Source organism: Carassius auratus, unplaced genomic scaffold (genome assembly GCF_003368295.1).
Source record: "Carassius auratus strain Wakin unplaced genomic scaffold, ASM336829v1 scaf_tig00034894, whole genome shotgun sequence".
Taxonomy (NCBI): domain Eukaryota; kingdom Metazoa; phylum Chordata; class Actinopteri; order Cypriniformes; family Cyprinidae; genus Carassius; species Carassius auratus.
Genome location: NW_020526182.1, coordinates 93,111 through 115,651, shown reverse-complemented (window position 1 = coordinate 115,651; position 22,541 = coordinate 93,111). Strand labels below are relative to the sequence as shown.

At 38.7% G+C, this 22,541-nt stretch overlaps 1 protein-coding gene across 2 annotated transcripts in view; it reads right to left on the bottom strand.

The window, feature by feature from the left end:
* The window catches only part of LOC113081672 (receptor-type tyrosine-protein phosphatase S-like), a 134,834-nt gene that overhangs the window by 22,327 nt on the left and 89,966 nt on the right, over window positions 1-22,541 (bottom strand). The window contains exons 14-25 of one of the 2 annotated variants that reach the window (XM_026253695.1): window positions 21,228-21,421; window positions 19,938-19,964; window positions 18,043-18,160; window positions 13,422-14,015; window positions 12,406-12,500; window positions 12,056-12,309; window positions 11,562-11,649; window positions 10,986-11,213; window positions 10,754-10,914; window positions 9,453-9,467; window positions 8,926-9,041; window positions 3,632-3,679 (exon numbers count right to left, since the gene is read on the bottom strand). In XM_026253695.1, coding sequence (XP_026109480.1) covers window positions 3,632-3,679; window positions 8,926-9,041; window positions 9,453-9,467; window positions 10,754-10,914; window positions 10,986-11,213; window positions 11,562-11,649; window positions 12,056-12,309; window positions 12,406-12,500; window positions 13,422-14,015; window positions 18,043-18,160; window positions 19,938-19,964; window positions 21,228-21,421 — 1,938 coding nt within the window. The remainder of the gene's footprint in view (window positions 1-3,631; window positions 3,680-8,925; window positions 9,042-9,452; window positions 9,468-10,753; window positions 10,915-10,985; window positions 11,214-11,561; window positions 11,650-12,055; window positions 12,310-12,405; window positions 12,501-13,421; window positions 14,016-18,042; window positions 18,161-19,937; window positions 19,965-21,227; window positions 21,422-22,541) is intronic. The other variant, XM_026253696.1, reaches the window with a different exon arrangement.

The following is a 22,541-nucleotide window of genomic DNA, read 5'->3' as shown; positions in this document are numbered from 1 at the left end:
GTGTGACCAGGCCAGAGCTCTGCATCATCAATCGGACCAATCAGGATTATCCTAATACAGAAAAACTGCTGCATTTATACAGACAATATGAAGGTAAAGACCTGAGGACGATTGCTAAGGTGCTACAAAAACCCCAGACCAATTACAAAAATTATAGCGGGTCAAATGATTCATAATAGCTTTGTAGTATGAAATTTCTTCTTTTTCACTACGCTGTAGCTTAAAATGACAAGCAGGAGGATACTTCATATACTTGGTTGGCAAGATTAAACAATACGTCTGTCCTCAGCAGGCTAAGACAAGGGGAAAAATGCGCTTGATTGCCTTTGTGAAACCAAACAAATCTCCTTTCAAACTGAGTCATAGGAACAATAAATTGAAACAACCTCAAAGATCTGCCCTTGAGAAATATGTTCATGTCTGCAGAGCTGAAATGTAATAGATTTAATCAAATGCAAAATCTGAAAACTTCTTTTTTACCAAGGCGAGACAAAAGGCCAAAAGCTCACAAGACTGAAGCTATGTACATTGCATCTGGAATGGGGGAATGGTATCCTTGTTGGTATCCTGTAGGGTTAACCCTATGTTATCCTAAACCAAGTGTGTCTAACCCTGCTCCTGGAGGGCCACCTATCTATCTTAATTCCAAATTTAACTAATCTGAACCAATTAATCATGGTCTTCATGACCACTAGAAACTTCTAGAATCACTAGACACTTCTAAACCCGACACTCCTGCCCTAACTGTAGCCTGTTCTGCCATCCGCTGACTGTTTGCTGTAGATTTGAGTATGAAAGGACACAAGCTTCTGTGTTGTATTTTATGCTAGGCCTCATAAATAGACGTATCTGCATGTCGTCTTGCACGTAACCAAAATATGGACTTAGTGCTCTAGCTTTCTTTGTCTTGCTGCTCTGAGGGGGGAAAACTGGAATGCTTCCACACTAAACACGAAAAATACGAGTGAGCCAGAGGTAGAAGAATACAATATTGCCTGTCCCTGGAGTAAACCTCTAGCCTTAATATTTCTAACAGCTTTCCTTTTGGGGGAAGCTTGCAATAATTTCCTTATGTAATCCTTCATTTGCGCTATGATGAGAAATAAAGCTCTGGAAGTGGAGGGGAGATGATGGGGGTAATCAGGGTAAAGTAGGGGGTTATTCTAAAGTTCTGGCCTGGGTTAGGATGACCCAATGGTACCGGTGCAAAGTGAAGTGTCGTGTTCTCTGCTTCAGTTCAGCCAAAGCTAAGCAAGCGTGTCACGGAAGCAGTCTCCCATGTTATCCCTGCAACAACCTACAAGACCTTTCCTCAAACAAGCACTAGTTTTGCTGTTTGTGCAGACCGAATACTTCCAAGGCCTCTCGCTGTGAAGTTAATCCAGTTATGAATTAGTAATGGATTATGGAAGAAAACAGACATAACTTTTCCTAATATGGTCGCCAATGTTTTTAAAGAAGGCATTGGACTTCTTCAGCACAAGGTCAAAAGTTGGATAAACGTTGACATCTTCCTTGAAGAGTACTGTGATTTAATTAGGCATGAATAATCTGCATAATCACATTAGCCATCCTCAATTTCACTTCCAGTTTTTTTTTATGTTGTACGTCGCAAATGGCTTGTGTTTGATTGAGAAAGTCACTTGCTGATTGGACATTATAAGAAAAAAACGAAGCAAATGCCAATCAAGATGCCATGAAAAAGTTCTAGCTGTTAATTTTCAGACATTCATGCAAAACAAAGCTATGCTAATAACAGATTTCCTCATCCACTAACTGGACACTAACACTTTTCTATGTTATTCTCATCAGCCTGGCCAAGCTCTTAGTCTGTCCTCGCCTTAAGGGGATCCAAGGTAATATATGCCAAAGCACTCTCGAAGAAGATGCGAAGGGCAACTTTGGCAAACAACCTGAGATCAGACCTGCATGCTAAACGCCAACATCCTCCATGATGCAATGAGAAAGGCCATCTAAAGCCAATCGAAACCCAACAAACTCGGAAGATTAGCACTTTCCAGTGTCAACATATTCCTAAACTTTGCTCCGTGTCAACAACAATTACTCATGCCCCGTTTTTCCATTTCATAAATAAGCTGTTATTTGTTTGTTCTGAGGAATGATCTCCCCCACAAGATGTAAGAAACAATTACATTTAATCCGATCGGGGTGCAAAAAAATAAATAAAATAATTTAACCTCTGCAGATGATTTGTTCTTTTTTGGTTATGAAAACTTTCAGTCAACTGGACACCGATATTTACTGATTTTCGAAGACATTAGGTTTTGCAAAAGTGGCTTTGCGTGCATGACCTTATCTGTTTCTTATAATTAACTACATTCAATTTGAATTATTTATGCGAAAGACACTAAATATAGTTGAGGAAACTCTTTCAAGGACAGATTCCTGTTGCTGTTCATTTCCTATCTGGTCTCTCTGCCAGGATTTCTGTGCCTCTCTCTCCACCGCAGAGTCTTTTTATCCCATGCAATCAAGCCCAAGATCAGCGAGCGCGAGAGATGCAAACTGTCTAATTACATATTTTCAGTCTCTTATTTGTGCTTGACAGGTGATGCAAATAACAAATCCTTTTGATATCCGCCGCCGCTGTTCGCGAAACGATTTTATGCAATTGTTCATTTACATATAAAAGGAAAAGTGCACAGTATATTTCCCCATAAAAACAAGAAAAAAGGGAGTCGTGTTCTCTTTCCTCTGGCTCACTGTGGGGCAGGAGGGATGTATCAAATGTCGGACTATTGTTTGCAGAGGGTTTAATTAATTCGGCTCGTTATCTCCGCCTGCAGAACAACCCCATCGGTGGAGAGATGAATGGGGGTCTGAACAGACAGGAATGTGTGGAGACTTGTGTAAAAATCATACAGCAGAGCGGTCTCCATATGATCAGCGGTTTTTATTGTGGATTAATAATGTTCAGCCAACAGCCTGTGAGAACAAAGCAATCGACAAGCAGAAGTAGAAAGAAAAAACTAATTTAAAAGGAAAAATTAACAGCCGTGTTATGAATGAAAGTTAAAAGCAGTCATGATTAAGATGAAACAGTTGACCGCATTTGCATTTTAACTTCCCACAGATGCATAATGAAGAACAAGTTTCTAGGACAATCAGTCGCATCGTTTGCTTCAATTTGTAATGTCTTTGGTAAATATTGTAGAAATTAAAGATATTAATAATACGACTTAGATAATAGATTATTGATTTACTTGTGATAATATATACATTAATTGTAATTATAAAATGTTTTTATTACAGTTTCATTTAAATATGGTCAGTTTAAATAAATATATGTTGGCTAACATGATGCCTTTTTGTGCAAAAAAAAATGAAGATAATATACTTTATTTTATCCAACATTATGCATCTCGTATTGGAAAAGCAGTTGCTAATGAGATGTAATTTTAGGTTTCATTTGAATTACGTCTCCTTTTAACTTTCCCAGGGATACGGGAGTGAAAATCAGTGCAAATCCGGCAGTTTGTGAGGGAGAAAAAAAAAAAAAGTCATATGCAAATGTAGTCAGAAAACACAACCCATTATTTCGGATGTGGGGCAGACACATTAAAAAAAGATAAGAAAACACCAAAGCTCAGCGCGAGATGTGAGCACTAACTTTCATAGTCAAAACCAGCTTCACTGACAGGACTGCTTAGACCCGAATCTGTGAAAAACAGCAAACAGCAAATAATAAAATAAAAGCATCCCTCTTTGAATGTACTGATAATTAGCTGAGAACCGAATCTTGAAATGGACTGAAAGAAATGGGAAAAACAAGATAAATGCAAGGAAATTAATAAGCAGGAAACAGAACTTCTCCTTTATGCATTTTCTCCTTCCAATTAATTTTTCAGACTATATTGTGCATTTTTAACCAGGCAGGAGAACGGACCACCCCTGCCTTGAATGAAGGCGGTAATCCTCGTGAGGGTCCTCGCCGTTGGATCTGACGCCAAGCAGTCTGTCAGACGCTGAAAGTAGGACACTGGCTCACATATCAGCCGTCCTTCATCCAACATCACAGTCGACATACATGAACCGCTGCAGATACTGTCTTCACTGCAAACTCCACGCTAGTTTTTTAAGGAACAAATCCTCAAAACATCAGATGGCAGCGTCGATCGAGCGGTAAAAAGACATACGGTCAGAGTTTAGCAGCTCAACGTCTGTCCAGCTGTCTGGAGCGCTAGTGCATGAGCAGTGTCTTTAGCTTCTGTTGTCGAGGTCTGAACCATCTGTGATGACTTTAGGCACAAAACACCTATGCAGACGCGCAGATTAACACACTAGCGAGCGCATCAGGTTTGAAATATATATATAAATATATTAGACATTTATTATCAGTGCCGGAAACAGTTGTGTTGCTTAATATTTTTTTGGAACCTGTGATATATATATTATTAGGGATGGGAAGATTCCCTGATTCAATCGGTGCATCAGCATTAAATGTTAACAAAGTTAACATCGAAAAGTGTGCATCAGCTACAAGTTGGCATTTATATCGCGATGCATAAATTCTAATATATTTGCTTCAGTAAAAAAATATTTATTAATATATAATTACTAGTGGATGCACTGTGTTTTTATTATTTAGAAAGTGACCAATATTTTATATTGGGATTGAGTTCTCCTCTAAACTCTTTCTCAAGCACGTTCTCTCATCACCGCCGCCGTGTGAATATGACGAATCGACCCAAGGAAGTCCAAAAGTCCAAAACCTGGCTTGAAATAACCTAACAAAATCAATCGGGGCTAAAGCGGTTCTATAAATGACAAAATAAGTTCACACAATCTCTAACTAATTTGTGCAAGCTTACTCATGCTGCTGTGCGCATGTGTGCTAAACAGATGGAATGCAACAGAATAATAACGGTTTAAAATTCTAAGTCATATATGCATTTTGCTAAAATATTTGTTGTTGGACATTAAATGTATCTTTTGTACAATTCTAAACCTACATATAAGTGTATTTTTAACTTTTTGTTATTAGTTATTTAATGCTTTAAATAGCTTACATTTTACTAGATTTTAATGTTCCAATGTTCTGCTATCTTTTCTGCAAACTATAAAAGGTACAGCTGTATAAAACCAGAGAGAAAGGCTGCATGGCTAGTAACTGTAGTTAATTTTTAGTTCATGTTAGTTAAAGCATTGACTAATGTTAACAAGTGAGACCTTATTGTTTAGGCAATTTTTTATGAATCTATAAGCATTTGTGAAATAATTTTGTTGGCATTATGTTTTATTTTTTATCTATTTATGAAGAAGGTGGAAAATTTTGAGGATATTTGAAGTGTAGAAAAATTGCTGTGCTGTGTTTTGGGTGATGATTGGGTTATATGTTGTATATGATGCGTCTCAACTGTTGTTAGTAATATTGGTGAAAGAAGCGTTAGCAAACTCTTGAGCAGCAACAGCAGTACCATGTACTCAGTCATTGATGTGTATACTTGTTTCACGCTTGCCTTTAAAATCAACGCTCACTGACCATGTCTACATACCTGCGCATTGAAACCCGTATTCAAAAATATGCGTTTTCACTCCCTAAAATACTGCTGTCGTGTAAACGAACAGGCAAAATGCATTTCCCATTTTTAAATTTCCTTTCACTATTTAGCATCCCTATTGTCTTGAGGTCATGCTGACCTAGTTTGGGGGCAATCGTTTGGAAATCCTAGGAGGAGTATACAAAAATTAAACTTCCTGTTGGGTGAAGCCTATGACATGCAGTGCCAAAGTTGTTCTGCTCGAAGAGATGTATGAGTTGCATATCAATGCGTGCAATTGATTGTGAGATATACAAGTTTTCTGACTGTGTTCCAGTGGGTGCTGTAGGGCCCCTGTGCCACGCCTGTGTCCCATCATCTGTGGCCCCCTAATAACCACAGATTCCAACATGTGTGCCAATTTTCAAGAGTTTTTGAGCATGTTAAGGCCCCCCAAAAGCCCCGGATAGTTGTAAAAAAAAAAAAAAAAAAAAACTTGAAGAAGAACAAGAGGCTTGGGCCCTAATTATATATAGAGATACATAATGTACTATTGACCATATACAGCCAATGGAAAAATGTTTTGTCAATATACAGCCAAAATGAATGAATGAATGAAAATAGCACAGAGATAATTATTGGTTATTTGTTATTGTAAGCATTATAATTCAGGATTAATAATATAATAATGTACAGCCAACAGGTTATCTGTATCTGCTAAAATAAATAATATTATTAAACATAAACATCAATCATTATGTTAGTGATCAAACAATCAAAAACATGATTAAAATAACTATTGCAATAATTATTAACAACTATCTGTTATCAATTTAAAGATAAAGTGCATGGGGGATTATCTTTATTTATAAGATATATAAAATCACCAAATAGATTAGGCTTTTTTACCTCCAAAATCTATGTAAATATTAAAACATAATATAAAACCCATTTTCTGCCATAATCTGACATAATGAGTAAAACAGAATGAAGAAATCAATAAATAAAAAAATAAAAAAATGAATTGTTGTAAGATTTTAGAAAGCTGCCTAAAAAAATGACTAAATAGGGTGCGGATGAGGATTACAAATCTTCTATTTACAGAGACGCTCACAGATGCTCACAGGCCTGGAACAACCATGAGCATCTGCAAGCGTGTCGCATTAAACAGTTTGCTAGTAAAAAATATGTTTGTTTTCTAAAATGATTCATAATACCAATACAAACAGACTGAAGGATACGCAAGGGAACTGAGCAGAACCTGACCCTAAAAGCGTTACGAAACAAACCTAATGTTGGCGTCTCGTCTCATTAGGATAAGTTGTGCGCCATATGTGCCAGTCATCCATGTGAACTCAAGTGTGCTGCTTTGAACAATGGCCCCTATTAGCTAATGGAAATGTCGCAAATGTTTCCGCGTCCCAGTTAATTGGGCTAAAATGTCCACTTAAATGAAAATACACCAAGCAAAGAGATAATGACACCCGCGCTTAAAAAGAACAACGTCGCGCCACAAATTGAACGCTTCTCAATTAATAAAGTCCAACGAGGATGGCTTTAACGAGCCGAGCGTCTTGATAGTGTTGAAGCAGACGAAAGAGGCGAGAAATAAGATGAAAGTGTGCCAGGCTCATTTCTGATGTGTTATTAGGCGGCTGCTGGACAAGATGTCCCACAATGGACAGGTGATTATGGGAAATGAGGTGGCGGTAGTGGCTATCTTACATTCTCCACCTCCATTTCTCAGCTGGCGCTCGTTTTATCTGGGCTGAAGGAGAGCTCTCGGCATTATGACCTCCTTGGGAGGCCGCGCTGAGATAACCGCCTTTGAAACGAGAGCTGTTTGATGGGGAGACGCCGACAGCGGACAGCAGAGAGAGACGCCAACAACAAATTCACTCAGCGCCACTTCAAGGAGCCACCGAGAAATGTCGGGGTAGGTTTAGTGCACAAAGCAGAAAATGAGGGCGCTCTTTGAAATGGAGTATTTTGACGAGACATAAGATTGTTTGCTTTGGAACGAGACAAGAATGCAAAAACATTTCAGAAGCTGCCTGGATGCTCAGTATCAGTTTTCATTATCGGTTATCTGTAATTATGATTATAATTATAATTCAGGATTAATATTAGAATTAGCATTTTAAATACGAATGCACAATATATTTGTGATCATGTACAGCTAATATAAATAAATAAACAATCAGCATGGAGATAATTATCGGTTATCTGCATTTATTATTATCTAAGCATTATATTATATATTATAAGCATTATAATTCAGGAATAATATTAGAATACAGATTGTAAATAGGAATGCACAAGATACTGGTGACCATAATCAGCTAAAATAAATAAATAAATAATCAAATAAAATAAATAATAAACGGCATAGCGATAATTATCGGTTATCTGCATTGATCAGTTATCTGTAATTATAAACATTATAATTCAGAATGCATTTTTATAATTTGCACAATAAATAAGAACGCATAATATATTACTTGCCAAATATATATAAAAAAATAATAATAAAATAAATTATATATATATATATATATATATATATATATATATTTTTTTTTTTTTTTTTTTAGCATCATTATCGGTTATCCATGTCTACAAAGATAAATAGTAATATATTGCATTAATATAAATTGTTATGTTAGTCAGCAGTAAATAATAATAATAATAAATAAGACAATCAAAAAATGAAAAATAAATTGTTATTAATATAAAATCATTTTTGACAATTATCCGTTAACATTTTAACATTTCTACTTTATTTATAATATATATGTGCCCAAACAGCATTTATAATACAGTACACATGTTGAGTTTTCCTTAAAAATAATGCTAGGCTTTTCTATTTCCCAAAATATATGTAAATCAATATAAAATCATTTTTTAAGACCAGGTTTAACATGGAAAGCTGGTAAAAATGAGGATGCTCTTTGAACTGAATGATTTTGTTTAGAGACAAGGGAGGCGATGGCAAAATGTCTGTGAAACTGTATAGATGTTCAATTTAATTTAGACTTTCAAAACCTTGAAACAAATATGAAATAAACATGACTGACAGGCCGTACAGGATTATTAGCTAATAAACTGCATCAGTAGAGACACTAATTAGAAAAAACTACAGGTGCACCTGAAATTGACAGTTAAATGAAAGTTAATTGACAATATATGTCACTCTGGCACACTTCAAAGTACACATTCGAAAGGAGAATCTGACAGATGATACGAAAATAATGTTGAAATGCAAGAAAGCTCTATTTTCTTAGCGCTAAATATATTCTTTTTGATTTTTGATTTGATTCTGAGGTGAAATATGAACTAGAAATACATTTGACATCTGTGAGATGAGTTCAGAGGAAAGTTCATGTTTCAAGTGATTGAGGTTGGTTTGTTCCTGTGTATATACCTGGGGTTTGGAAGTTGATTCGTCTCATCTCCACCGGGTCTGTGGGGTGGTGAGGGGTGATATCGGCATTGTTCAGCAAACATTTCGTCCGTGGCTCTGACTCTTTACGTTTGCTGCTTTAGGAAAATAAAGAAAACGCAAGGAATCAATGAAATCTGAAAAACAAGTACACCAAATCCCAAGAGCACAAAACGACCCACCCATGATTCGTCAATCAGTTTGACTGATTCAATAAGTGCCTTACACTTATACTTTTAACAAGTATTAATAAAAGTCTGCACATTACTTTGTTTGCCAGTATTTACCAGTGCAGAAAACACTGTTTATAGTCTATAATCGAGGAAGCTAGATGCTAGCACACACAAAGCTATGTCCACAAACACCACAGCCGAGGGGCACATTGGTTGAACCCGCCATTTCATTGCACTGTTTTTCTCTGCCATCTAATTAAAAGTTGCTTTTATGCTGAGGCAGGTTGTTTTCTTTTGCCCCCTTGAAAACAGCAATAAAGTACAGCTAAGCCTTACCTGTCAGGCTTGCTGCTTCCAAAGAAAGCATTGAAGTGAAATAAATATATAAAAGGGAGAAAACACAACAAGAGAACAAGGGAGAGGAGAGGAAAAAAAATCAATAGAGTGCATTTAAATTCACAGGGCAGGCTAGCGGAGCCAGATTAGCTCATCTACATTTGGACAGACCTGTAAAAGATTTGTGTTTGCGCCCACCGGGGGGCTATACGATCTTAAGACACCAGAGGTCAAACTCAAGGTCCTGCCGAGGGAGGAAATACTAGCCAGGAGTCATCCGCTTTTAACCTGGCTCTTGAGGCGATAATGAGGAATAGCTTCCCTTTGAGTTTCAGCACGTTTGCATGCTAAAAGTCAAAGCGGTCTGCTTTGGCCGCGCTCTGAAGCTAACAGCTTTTAGCAATCACCTAATTCATTTTTAATACGATCGAATTGATTGCTCTCCTCAGCTCCGCTTTGAACTTCTCCAAACTATGCCAATGCTGAGGGCTAAAATAAGCTTAAATACGTCTTTTAGCATTTCTGAACCTCAAAATGCATCTAGAGTTTCATTGGGTTAGTTTGAAGACTGGTATAACTACTCATTAAGTGAACAACTGAAATTTGTGAGCGAAACGGAAATGTATAATTTAATTATATTACATTAATATATACATTTACAAATGTCCTTAAAAATATTTTAATGAATAATAATATACAATTTTATTTTATTTATTTTCAATTGAATTTATTGTGACCAAGACTTACATTTATAGCTAAATTATATTAATAAACCAACAAACATATATAAATGCCTGTAAAAAACAATGTAATGAATATTTTTTAATTTACTTTCACTCTTATTAGATTAAAATCTATTGGGTCAGAAACTGAAATGTATAAATACATTATATTAATAAACATTGTAAATGTCTTTACAAAATATTTTAATTTATATATATAATATATATAATTGTAACTAATGATATTAATCTATACATTATAATTATACAAAGCTTTTCAATGTAGTAACTTATTATATTTTTTAATTTAAATTTTAATAAATTAAAAAATTATATATTTATTTTAACAAAACTATTTTTAATAAAACAACAGATAATAATATATAAAATCATTTAATATTATTGTTTTTAAATAAAATGTTTTGTAAAGATTTGTTTTATATATATATATATATATATATATATATATATATATATATATATATATATATATATATATACACACACACAAAAACTGGTATTGTAAATTGTACATACCGAAATAGTTTATATTCATTCACATGTCAAAAGTCCACTCACTTCTTGTAGAGAAGAATGGCAATCACAATACAGATGATGAAGACCACAGCGAGAACAGGCCCCACCACCCAGATGAGTCCGTCCCCTCCTGTGTCTATGGGCTGAGGGTCCACGTCTGGAGCTGTGATTGGATCCGTGTAGGGGCTGGTCACAAATGTTTTCTGCACAAAAGCAAAAAAAGGTTATAGCATTTGTCACTTTGCACGAGTCTTAAAACTTAAATTTCACTCACCCCTCCAGTGGTGTTAAGCTCAGCAAGGATGAAGATCACATATTCCTGCCCGGGATCCAGAGCCCTGTTTTCAAAGCCGCTGTACACCATCTGGTTTCCCAGGGTGAAGGACGGCGGCATGGATGAGGGCTTGAAACTGGCAGCGATGTAGGGCCGCTTCCCGTCCACCTGCTTGAGCTGACGGGTGGTTCGAGCGTGACGTTGAGCGAGTCTTCTGTCGCCCAACAGCTGTAGGAGAAAAAGATTGCTTGAGGAGAACTGAAACCAGCATCTAAAACACAACATTTGGTTATTTACTCAAAAAACAAACTAAAAAACAAAATAAAATTATTTTAAAGTCAACTAATCCATAAAAAGAATACAGGCACCCATTCACAGTTCAAGGTCAATTGGCCAGGCATGTTGGTTTGCCAGCAGGTAAAGATGAGAGCCGTGTAATTGTCCCTTCTCTCTGACAACCCCTTGGGAACGTTCCCACCATGCTCATGCTAGAACACTTTCCATGGCTTGGCTCCACCGTGTCTGTGACACAAGGACGAAACTTGAGAAAATAAGATAATAAGCGGGTATGTTCACCTCATCTAGGTCCAATTCATCTGGGCTCTTGATGTGTCGGATTGGTCCTCTTCCCTTCTTCAGAGGAACCACCACAACATAGACCACCCTGCACGAGGTGAAGATGGAGCAAAAAAACATTACAAAAATTGCTAGTCAAAGAATTGTACAGACAAATAACTACCTATCCACAAAATGTGATTATTTGCCATTTTCCATAAAACTGGGAACATCTAACTGAACGATTTTCAACAAAACATGAAAAATGTCCTACACAACAAAAAACTTCTTCTACTGTGGTGTTGTGCTTCTATTTTGGCGATCTATGCCTTATTTTGATGGGATAGTAAGTTGACAGGAAGTAAAGTTAGGGGGGGGTGGAAGGTCAATGGGTCGGAACTTGAAATTGGGACACCCCTTTTAAAGGACCCCACATTTCCAATTTGCTTGCATCTGCATTCATATCCTTGGGTATAATGTGTTGCGGGCCTAGAATGGCATTTGGTTTTCCTTACTTGATCAACTCTTTGGATTCCAGCGGTGGCAAGACAATGGTGAGAGTACTGTCTGGCTCTCTTTTCAGGTCCAACTCTGGCTTTCGGACCAGAATATGTGGCGCCGTTCGTGCGATGAGTTTGTGTTTGGGTCCACCATCACTGCTCTCCTGGCAGGTAATTCTGAACTCGTAGGTGCTGTTGGGTCGCAAGTTGATGATGAGAGCTTTGTTCAGCCTAGCATCAATATCAACCTTCTGCCGGTTGTACTCCAACTGTGGACCAATGTGCATCGATAAATTGTTCAATAACGGATCCCGTCAATAAGATTAATATTGAATGAACAAAACAGGATTCAATGGCTTGCATACCATGCAGCGGTACGGGAAGCGGCTATCGGAAAACTTCCAGGTCAGCAGTGCCGTGGTTTTGGTGGTCAGCTTCACCGTGAAGTTCTTAGGAACATCTGTCCAGAGGTGAATTGGGGAAACAAATTGAGAAAGACACTTAAGAAATGGAAAAAGCACAACCACTGAAGGGAAAGAAAGGCTGATAGAGTGTTGGATGCTTGCGACCAGTTTTCCCCCAAAGGAGAGGGGCTTTGGTCCCTCTGAGTGAGCGGTGTGTGGCGTTAGCTGTGAAGGGGAGGGGTGGGAGGCGCTCAGTTGGGACAAACAGCACGCTAGACTGGACTGGTGAACACAGAACCACAGGATTGCACAGTACTCTGCCTGCCCTGGCCCGGCAGTGCCACTCCAACAAGAACATTTGGCAAGCAGCTCCCATAATCCCCCCTGAATGATTTCAGAATAGCTGAACCCACATTATGTTTGAGTAACCCACTGCTGCGTGCTCTCGAATTTGGATAGGCACTGCCATGGCAGAAAGCCCGACAGAAATGAGGACAAACCCCAAACACAGTTGTCATGCCCACAGTTGTTAGCAGTGCATCATGGGACGCCATGCTGCAAACCATCCCAGAGTGTGGGAGTAGGGGGGAAAGGTGAGTACAGAGAAAAGTAACCGTTAAAGCAAACAACGAAAACTGCAGAAGAAAAACCAAACAAAGTAAACAAATGTGCCTGATTCAACTTCAGATCTGGGATCTCCTTGACATGGCTCTCGCCTACCTTGGAATACTAGGGGAGTTTTGTGATTGGATGAGTGAATGTGCTGGGCGTGTCTGACCAATCGGCACTTACCTCACAAATATTGATGCTCCTTCCCTTTCAAAACTGACTGACTTTAACTTACTGACTTATTTTACCTTGTTGTGGGGGAGGGTGTTAGTGAGGTATGTAGCTCCCAGAGAACTTTATATAATCGGGTGTAGGTGCTTGCATTGTAGAGGTTTGTCCCTTGAGGCGGGGAAATGAGCAACCCGTACCTGCTTCGTAGGCCACTGTTCGATACTGGATCGGTGGGCTGTAGGGCCCTGGACCTACACTGGTGTGCGCTCGAATTTTCACATCGTACACTGCGTTGGGCCTTAGGCTGTTGAGGGTGTAGCTGTTCTCACTTGCCGGCAAACGCAGTTCTTTTGGTCCGCCGGCCGTTCCGGCCTCTTGGTAAGCCAGTGTGTATTCTATTATAGCACCGTTGCGCTCTGCTAGCACTGGAGGCAACCAGGCAAATTGGAGCGAGCAGCAGGTAATGTTAGACCCTTCGATTATTTGGGGATACCCTCGAGGAACCTCCTCGGGGACTTTTAGTTCTCGGGTAGCCTCTTCACCAAATCCCGATCTGGACTTGGCGGACACTTTGAAGACGTATGTTGCCCCTCGGTGGATATTGCTAATGGAATATTCCAGCTCCTGAGGGCCGAACTCCAGCGTGGCCAGGGGGCTCACATCCTTTCGGCCGAACTGTAGCCGATAGCCTTGCACCTCGAGACCCGGAGCGATGAAGTCTGGGGGTTGCCATCGCACTAATGCGGTAGTCTCTGAGTTTTGGTTGACAGAGAGAAAGGGAGGCCCCGGCACTGCAGAGAGAGAAAGAGGGACATTACATTCAATTCAAATGAACTGTATCTCACTTAAGTCTATTGTAGCGCAACTAGGTGTATATTCATCCTGGTACTCCCTACGAAAGAAAAACCATCTAAAATGACTTTAAAGGGAATTATTACAAACCCAGTTCCTGTAAAGTACTTTTATATAAGCATGTACATTTTGTATAAACTATCATAAAGGCACTAATATCACATATACTCCTTGCTCCAAATGTTACCAAGAAAGGCTGCAAGTCAGAACAACCTGTTTTGAAATAGCTATAAATTTTTAAGTGACTAGATGATTGTGGAACAGATCACTGGATGAGAGATGGTGGGTTAACAGCTGTATGATAGAGAAGGAGAGCATGAGAACAGACAGGAGGACAAATGACTCCTAGAAAAATGAAGTTGATGGGGAAACGGCGCAATCTGCTGCAGTGAGAGGACAACGAGGGTCAGAGACTCAGTGATTGTGGTCCGCTTCCCCTCGCCAATGGCACTCCAGTCCACTCCACTGGACGACACACAATCCTCTCCACAGGACCACAGGCACGTTTCCCATTAGGCCTTGCATTAACAGCTACTGTTGACCCACAGCCACTGATTAAGATAGGATTGCGTTTCACACTCACACCCTCCCTCCTTCCATACTTCCCTTTCTCTCTCTGTCCTTCTAATCTCCAGTGGAGGAGACGCAGCTACGAAAAGAGGAACAAAATAAAATAACCTTCAGCTAACATGCAATTAACCTGCCGACAGGACTTACAGTGAGTTATATTAAGCGTATAAAGCACGACTGCCAGCTGACATGACTTAGCCCTGAGAAAACTGCAGCGCTGCATTCTGGGCTGAACTGATACCAAATATACCGAAGACAAGGGCAAAACCAACCAAATATATCTGAATGTAACGGTCCTACTAAACTTCCTCAGCACAGGATAACAAAAAGGTCAATGTAATTAACAGTCTGTAATTTTTCTACAATACACAATAAATTAATCAAAGTAACATTCTATGAATGAACATGTTTGTAATGATTTTACCATGATGTTCAATATATAATGAAATTAAAGCTTCTACCAAGAACTCAGCTGTTTTATTACAGTTTTCTGGAAACTTCATGCCCCAATAAAGATTTCAAAGACAGCTGATCCAATCTAATTCTAGAGCTGGAACTATACGTTTCATAAAAATAAACTAAATCAATTTATGAGCCCCATAATGCCAGTTTGTAATCCCATAATCCAAAAACCTCAATCTACAGAAAGTTCAGCTCAATGCTACAGTATCCTGGCATCAGACAACATTAGATAGAGAGACCAACAGAGGAGCTCCACTCTTCACAATCAGCCCTGGAGCATGTGGCCCTAAGTGGACCAATTAATTGAAGAGAATAAGCACAGTCTTGGGAGGACGGTGAGTCATCCAGACTCTCTGTTCCCTGAGCAGTGGCGGCGGTCCAAGCGGACACTCGTGAAGAACACCTCCAGCCCCTGCATTAGCATGCAGTCTGCTCATCTCCCACAAGGATGAAAGGAGACAGGAGGAAATTAAAAAAAGGAAGGCTCGCACTTGATTGGAATCTGGCCTACCGATGCCTAAACGTAAAGATGTGATGGTTTGTGTTTAAAGCACGTGGAATTGCGAGTGATAAGGCGCATTAGCAAAGGATTTGACAGCATGCACATCAACCAGTCCATCGTCTCTGAAACGAGAACAGAATCAATCATTCCTGTGTCATTCCTCCTGGACAACAGGCAGCATCAATTCGATCGATACAAGGACATCTGCTGTGAGATCAAGGTTCAGCAAAGCGATAACGCAGCTCTTTGAATGCAGCATTAATAATGTTTGTCAATATGGTTGACGTTTGCTTAAACAAAACACCAGAACTGGTGAAAATTGATATTGAAAATATTTTTTTATCTTATTTCATATTGATAATAATTTAGTTTTTTAAGTCATGCTAATAAATATATAGCTAATTTAATGTTTATTTTATTATGGTTATTTTAGTAATATTAGTATTTTTTTAATGATTTAAATTCATGCTAATAACCCTTAATATTTTTTTTTTTTTAATTTAGGTTTTAAAATTAAATTGTATTTGTATTTGTAGTAATTTTCCTGTGTTTTAGCTTTTATTTTTTACATTTATCGTTTTTATTAACTTAATTAAGTTAATTTAGTTGTGTTATTTTAGTACTTAAAAATGAGAAATGTTGCCTTGGCACCTAGCTTTTTATTTCCTTTCATTTGATGTTTTATTTTATATTTTATTTAACGATAACAACCCTGATTTTCACCACTAAAAGTACTACTGCTCACTCCAGCGCACATTATTTTGTTGCGTAACTGGACTGACGTGTTGGCGTGACCGCAGAGCCTGACTGACGGGCTTCACACTGAAGTGTATCTCGGACATGCAGAATGGCAGCTCGGGGAGGGCCAGCTCTCTCAGATGACAGGCGGCCTTGTGGAAGGTTCGGGGTTTGAAAGGGGCGGGTCGGCCCTTATCAATACAATAAGGCAGAGGCTTAAGTTGTCTGACAGCATTATGTAGCAGAAATGAGGCATGAAAGTGCCCCGGAGTGGCTCCTCTGAGCCCCATTGGTCAAGCTTCCCCTCTGTTCTGGCACATGAAAGAGTGCGATGCCGCTTCTTTAAGTAGGGCTGAGTCTGCCCTTGTTTATTTATTTCTTTCTTTTGTCTGCTGTAAGCGTTTCGCCACACTTTCGGAGGCGGGAAGCACAGGGACATCCTTCCTTTGACTGAGAGGAAGAGAGACGGGAATGACATGCATATGTGGCATCGGTGTCACACTTGACACCTGGATCGGCACACCTGTCTCGTCAGCGTCTGGAGTTTGAGAGCCTACTGCAGAGGAAAACCGACTACGCATATATGCCTAGCTAATATATCTTATTAGCTTTATTCATATACTATACTGCTCAAATGGTACTTATATGGTTACAATTTTACCATCAGCCAGGCTTAGCACTATTTCAGCTTAACAAGGTATTTTAAAAGAAATAGCTCATGGCGTCAGATGCACAAAAAACTACGTAAAAGCCAAAACACGATCATCTACATGTGTTCAGAGATTTATAAGAATACCATGGTATTAGCATGATGGTAGTGTCCCAAACTCACTAGCACGGTATTCACTTTTCTGGTAAGTTTAGGTATGGCCAACCTGATCATTCTTACACTAGGGATGTATAAAACACATATTTTTAAAACCGACCAGGTAGTTGGCTTGTAGAATTGAATAATCAGATAGTATTAGTGCCATTTTACTCAATGTTGAACCTTAAAATAAAACACTCATTGCATCAGACACATAAAAAACTAAATGGGTAAGAAAAAAAAATAATAATCTAACAGCTAAAACATGTTTGTCTCCATGTGTACAGAGAAAAGGCACTTATAAAAATGGTATTAGCTTTGCATGGAAATAGTAATTCACTTCCCTTTACAATTAGGCTAACATAGCATAACAGAATGCTAATGTTTTGTGACTCATTTCTAAAAGTCCTAAAAAGGCAACACATTTTGGACATTTTGGATGCAACCAAAAAGTCTATCTACATAAACCAACAATTAAGAAACACTTTGAATCTGACAGTGCTTTAAAATGGAAAAATGTAAAGATGCTACTTTAGCATACCGTTTAGCTTATTTTTAGCAAGCTACTTTACTAATCTGTGGTTAACGAGTCCATCATTCTGACCCACTAATGCCTTACTCACACTTCAACCCTCTAAATCAGTTCTTGTTTTCGGTAAAACTAAACTTTGTTGCAGTAGCTGGCCATGTGTGACTAACCGCTAATGCACGATCCCAGCTATACGTTCCCTTATAGCTTTTATGTACTCCAGACACGCTATATAGGCCATGTTTGTTTTTTCTCATTCGATTGAAGTCCCTTAAGATTCATTTTGCTCCTGTAGCTCATAACACCTGGCCTGCGGTGCTCTGGAGCGCGGCTAATGATAACCACATTATTACCGACCTGCTCCTTTAGTCACCACCAGCTTGGGTTTGCTGCGGGCTCCGTCTCCTTTGGTGGTGTAGGCTGCCACAGTGATGGAGTACGTGGTGTCAGGCTGCAGGCCCCCGATGACCATCTCCTGTGGTTAATGGACACAAAGAGGGACGTTAGCACTATGTTAGGGAACTGAATTTTTTAAAGACTTCACTACATGTCACCCGCACAGGCCCCATGTCATTTTCCCATCTTTTCAATGTCACACCCTGCAATCTGTTCTCTGCTGGCTTTTTTAAAAAGTATATTAACCTAGCAACTTGTCACATTAATGCTGAATGTATGACTGATATCAACATATATATATATATATATAAAATGTATTCGTATAAGTATATCAATAATTAATGTAGAATTCTCTCTCTCTATATCTATATATATATATATGCATTCAGACGTGCAGCTCATTTCTACAGCAGTGTGGATCATTATTATTGGCATTTAGCATGTCATCCAGCATGACCAGGTTATAGATTACAATTCCTGCTCATCTAGGACACATGTCTGTGAATTAATTCAACAGAGAGCCTGAGCAAACAGACGGTCAGAATAATGAATTTCTCTTCGGGTCGGCCGGTAAGCTGTGAGCACACACGCCCTTCTGACGGCCTTCTATTTTCCAATATTTCACGTGAAAGCGAGTGAGCTTTGATCAGCGCGCATGACGGAGAGGAAATTAATGCCATGCGCTTGTAGAGAAAAAAAAATCAACTGCGGGTTCCTGCGGCTTACAGAGAAGTGAGCTTCACATCAAACCAGTTCAAGATATTCATGCAATTTCTGGGTTACACAAATGATCTATTTATAAAAATAAATAACACCAATGCATATCCAATTTCTTCAAAAGGTTGCTAGAATTTTGCACAAAATAAGCTTGGTTTTTGTTTGTACTTTACTTTACTTAATGCACAACATCACAGCACAAAACACACTCTTTCATGCCAGGTATAAAGGAACCCTGATGTTACATCATTCCCCCTGTGCACCATTAATATTTTTCTATCGCCATCTCACACACACACACACACACAAACAAACAATGGGCGTGAGGTTCCATCAGTTTTCTCTCTCTGACAAAAATCAGCTCATTATAAAAATCTTGCAACACAAAAAATGGTTTACATGACACATTATCTCTATATGCATCAAAAAGCGAGAAAAAAAATACTATTTCTGATTTATTTTAATGACCCGGGTTTATTTGATTGTCTCAGCGTTAGAGGTGTGTTACAAACATACTTCTTCCCTGATGAGACTGAACCACTTGGACCAGAAATGAACATGTTTTTCTTCCAATCTGTAAAAAGCCTAAGATATCATGCCCTAAACTTGGCTTTCTGAATATCTGAACCTTACAAAATGAAAATCTACATGAAATACATCTACACACCTCAGTTCATTATAAAACTTTTGTAATGCAATGTTAAAACAGGTTTCATGAGACTTGAACTTCAGCATCCATGCATAAATTGGTGTATGAATCCACTTAGTTATCTAGAATTTTTTCCACCAAGTTTAGAGGCCAGTTTAGAAAATATTTCTGCCACAATGACTCTCTGAACCACTAAGACTTGAAGGGAACACATTTTTCTACCAATCTACCAATTTATACAAAGCTAGCAATCCAAGTTCCTGAGATATCATACGCTGAACATGACTTCTCAATACATTTTTGCCTATTAAAAAAGGCTAGAATCTATATGATCTACAGTGTTTATGACATTTCGCCAATAAAAAAAAAGAGAAAACAGCATTTGAGTTTCTGCCTATAAACATGTTCAATGACTGAGATATAAAGTGGGTCTGATGTAACATCACAGGTTTTCACATCACACCGAACACTCGCCGACAGCCATACTCACGTATTCAGCTGTGTCGTCCATTTCCCACTAACATCCCCCACCCAGGAGGACAAAGAGGGAGGGCGGTTTGAAAGAGATGAAAAAGACAGACAGAAAGAAAGAGAGGAAAGCGCAAGATGAAACAAGGTAAAAGTGCCAAGGAAATGGAAGAAAGGCAGAGTGTTTTAAAGTAGGTCAGTGTGGATTAGAGTGAAAAAAATGGTGAAGATTGAAGACGAGGCAGGAAATTGAGTGGCCGCTACTATCTGAGCACGTCATTCCTGCCGTTTTTTCTTCACCAGTTCATTAAGTAAGAGTATAAAAAGCCTGTTTTGGAATTTAATATCAGATCACATCAGCTGTTCTTCTAAGAAATGCTCCAAGTCTTATGCGAAGCAAAATTAGTTTGATGTCTTCGAAAGTTTTGGGACAACTCACCTCAATGGCAAAAATTAATTTTATTCAAAATGTTCACATGAATATTTCATCGTTTTATTATTACATACATTTTTGTGTTATTTAAACAGATTAAAACAAATAATAATAAAAAAATCACCTTTTGTACAGAACAGAATCGATATTATTGTATCGTGACCCAGATATAGATAAAATATCAACCGATTCCCACGCAGATGACAACTGTAAATGATTCTGTCTTAAACATAAGTGTGATGAATTCAAACGCTTTCGTCACGGTTTGTTCAAAGCTGTAATATTTGCAGCTACGAGGAGAACAAGGCACATGGTATCTGTAATTTCACTGCTGTTTTCATGACAGAAGCTTGTATTATAATTTTAGGTTGCAGCCAGAGGCTCTCGCTTGCTTTTTCTTCTTTCCTTTTCTCTTTTTTCTGCTGGTTGTGCTTTTAAATCAAGTCTGAATTGTGACCGCAGTGCTCAAGTGCCTCATGTTTCTGTGGAGCTCTCGGGGCGCTCAATACGGCAGACATAATCAGCTTTTGTTGACTTTATCTGTGACACTAGAGCCTTAGAGGTTAAACTTATTAGAGGTTTGACGAAACCGTGCAATTCTAATGGCTGATAAGATGTTTTGGACTGCTTGTGGAAAGCATTCTAGAGGCTATAAAAGAACTTCACAGATTAAATTATTTGTGAAAGGATTTTCATACATTTGTTGCAGTGGATATGAGTATGTTAATTTGCATTTGCTGCAACAGTGTCCTAAAAATAGACCTTAACCAATTGTCTGCGCACCCTTGATGACGTCAGTTAAAAAGGAAATATAGCAAGAACAATCATAAACAACAACCTTTTTGTTTCAGAAACAGTGGCGTCGTTGCGTTAACATACCTGTGCATCGGCGAGCATGACGTCCTTTATGAGGGGCAGGCCGCGGGATTCACCGTTCTCCACACGGACGTAGTGCACCTGGTATCCACGGATCTGCCCGTGCTGCTTCCCTGGCAATAGGGAGCGCCACATTACCTTGATGGCGGTGGAGTTCAGCACCTCGACCTCCACACGTCGAGGAGGGGCCCCGGGAACTGCCATGGGAAAAGATGACACGCTATGAGTTTGAGTAATGGTTGAAGTGATGACTGCATTAGCATTTTCATCATGAATGGGACATAAGAAGTCAATTAAAGCTTATGTTTTACAATCAAAACACATTATTATCTTTAGTTTTTAATGAGCAAAATTAAAACCCACTCTTCTACAAATGTTTCACTTTTTTACCAATTTTAGAGGTCTGTTTTAAAGATATTTTTATCCTGATAAGTCTCTGAACCAGTTGGACTTGAAGGGATTCAATCTTTCTACCCATCCACCAATTTATACATAGCTAGTAGGGGTGGAACGATACATGTATTCGTACCGAACCGTCATGGTACGGGCATCTCGGTTCGGTGCATGAGGCCTTTCAATGAAAACAGCCAATTCACCCCAATCCAGAAGGGGGCATTCTTAGTAATGCGATCCTGTTTGATAACAGACCGCCAGCAGAAGAACAGTGAATGCCATGAGTTGCGCACTTGAAAACAAAGCCCACTAGACAGTGGCCATGTGCTGACTCTGAATGTGTCTCACACAGACTGACAATGGAGAATACTTTAAAGGCTTGTGCACTCAACTGTTTGTGAAATGGAGCTTTGTGCCGTGTATCCTACCTCTCTCATTCGGCACAAATCCAAATATTCCATAATATTTCCATATTTGCGATGTAACATGTCTGAATGCTAAACTATTTATTATGTAAATTATAGGCTTGTACTTCAGTTCCAACGGTGACACAGAGGAGGGTGCGATTATGTTTGGTTCACTGTATTTTATTTTGATAAAGTACCAACTGTGCTGTCAAGTTAGCAGAGCTGGAACTGATGTGTTTTGTGTGTGTTTGTGCGTGCACTGGCACGATCACTTCAACTGCTTTCTTATACCAGCAGAGTCAACTTTAAACACTTATTGTCTTATTAATAATGCATCACTGTTTAAAGCTCTGCTTTTATTTGTGTACACTCACAATGAAAATAACATTGTGCTTTTGTGAAAAAGAAAACAAATAGGATGTCACTTTCTGCCATTTGAGATTCCTTTCTGTGAACAAATTAAGCCTGTCATAAAAATGAACTGAAACTCAGCATATATAGGCTACGTTGTGTGTCA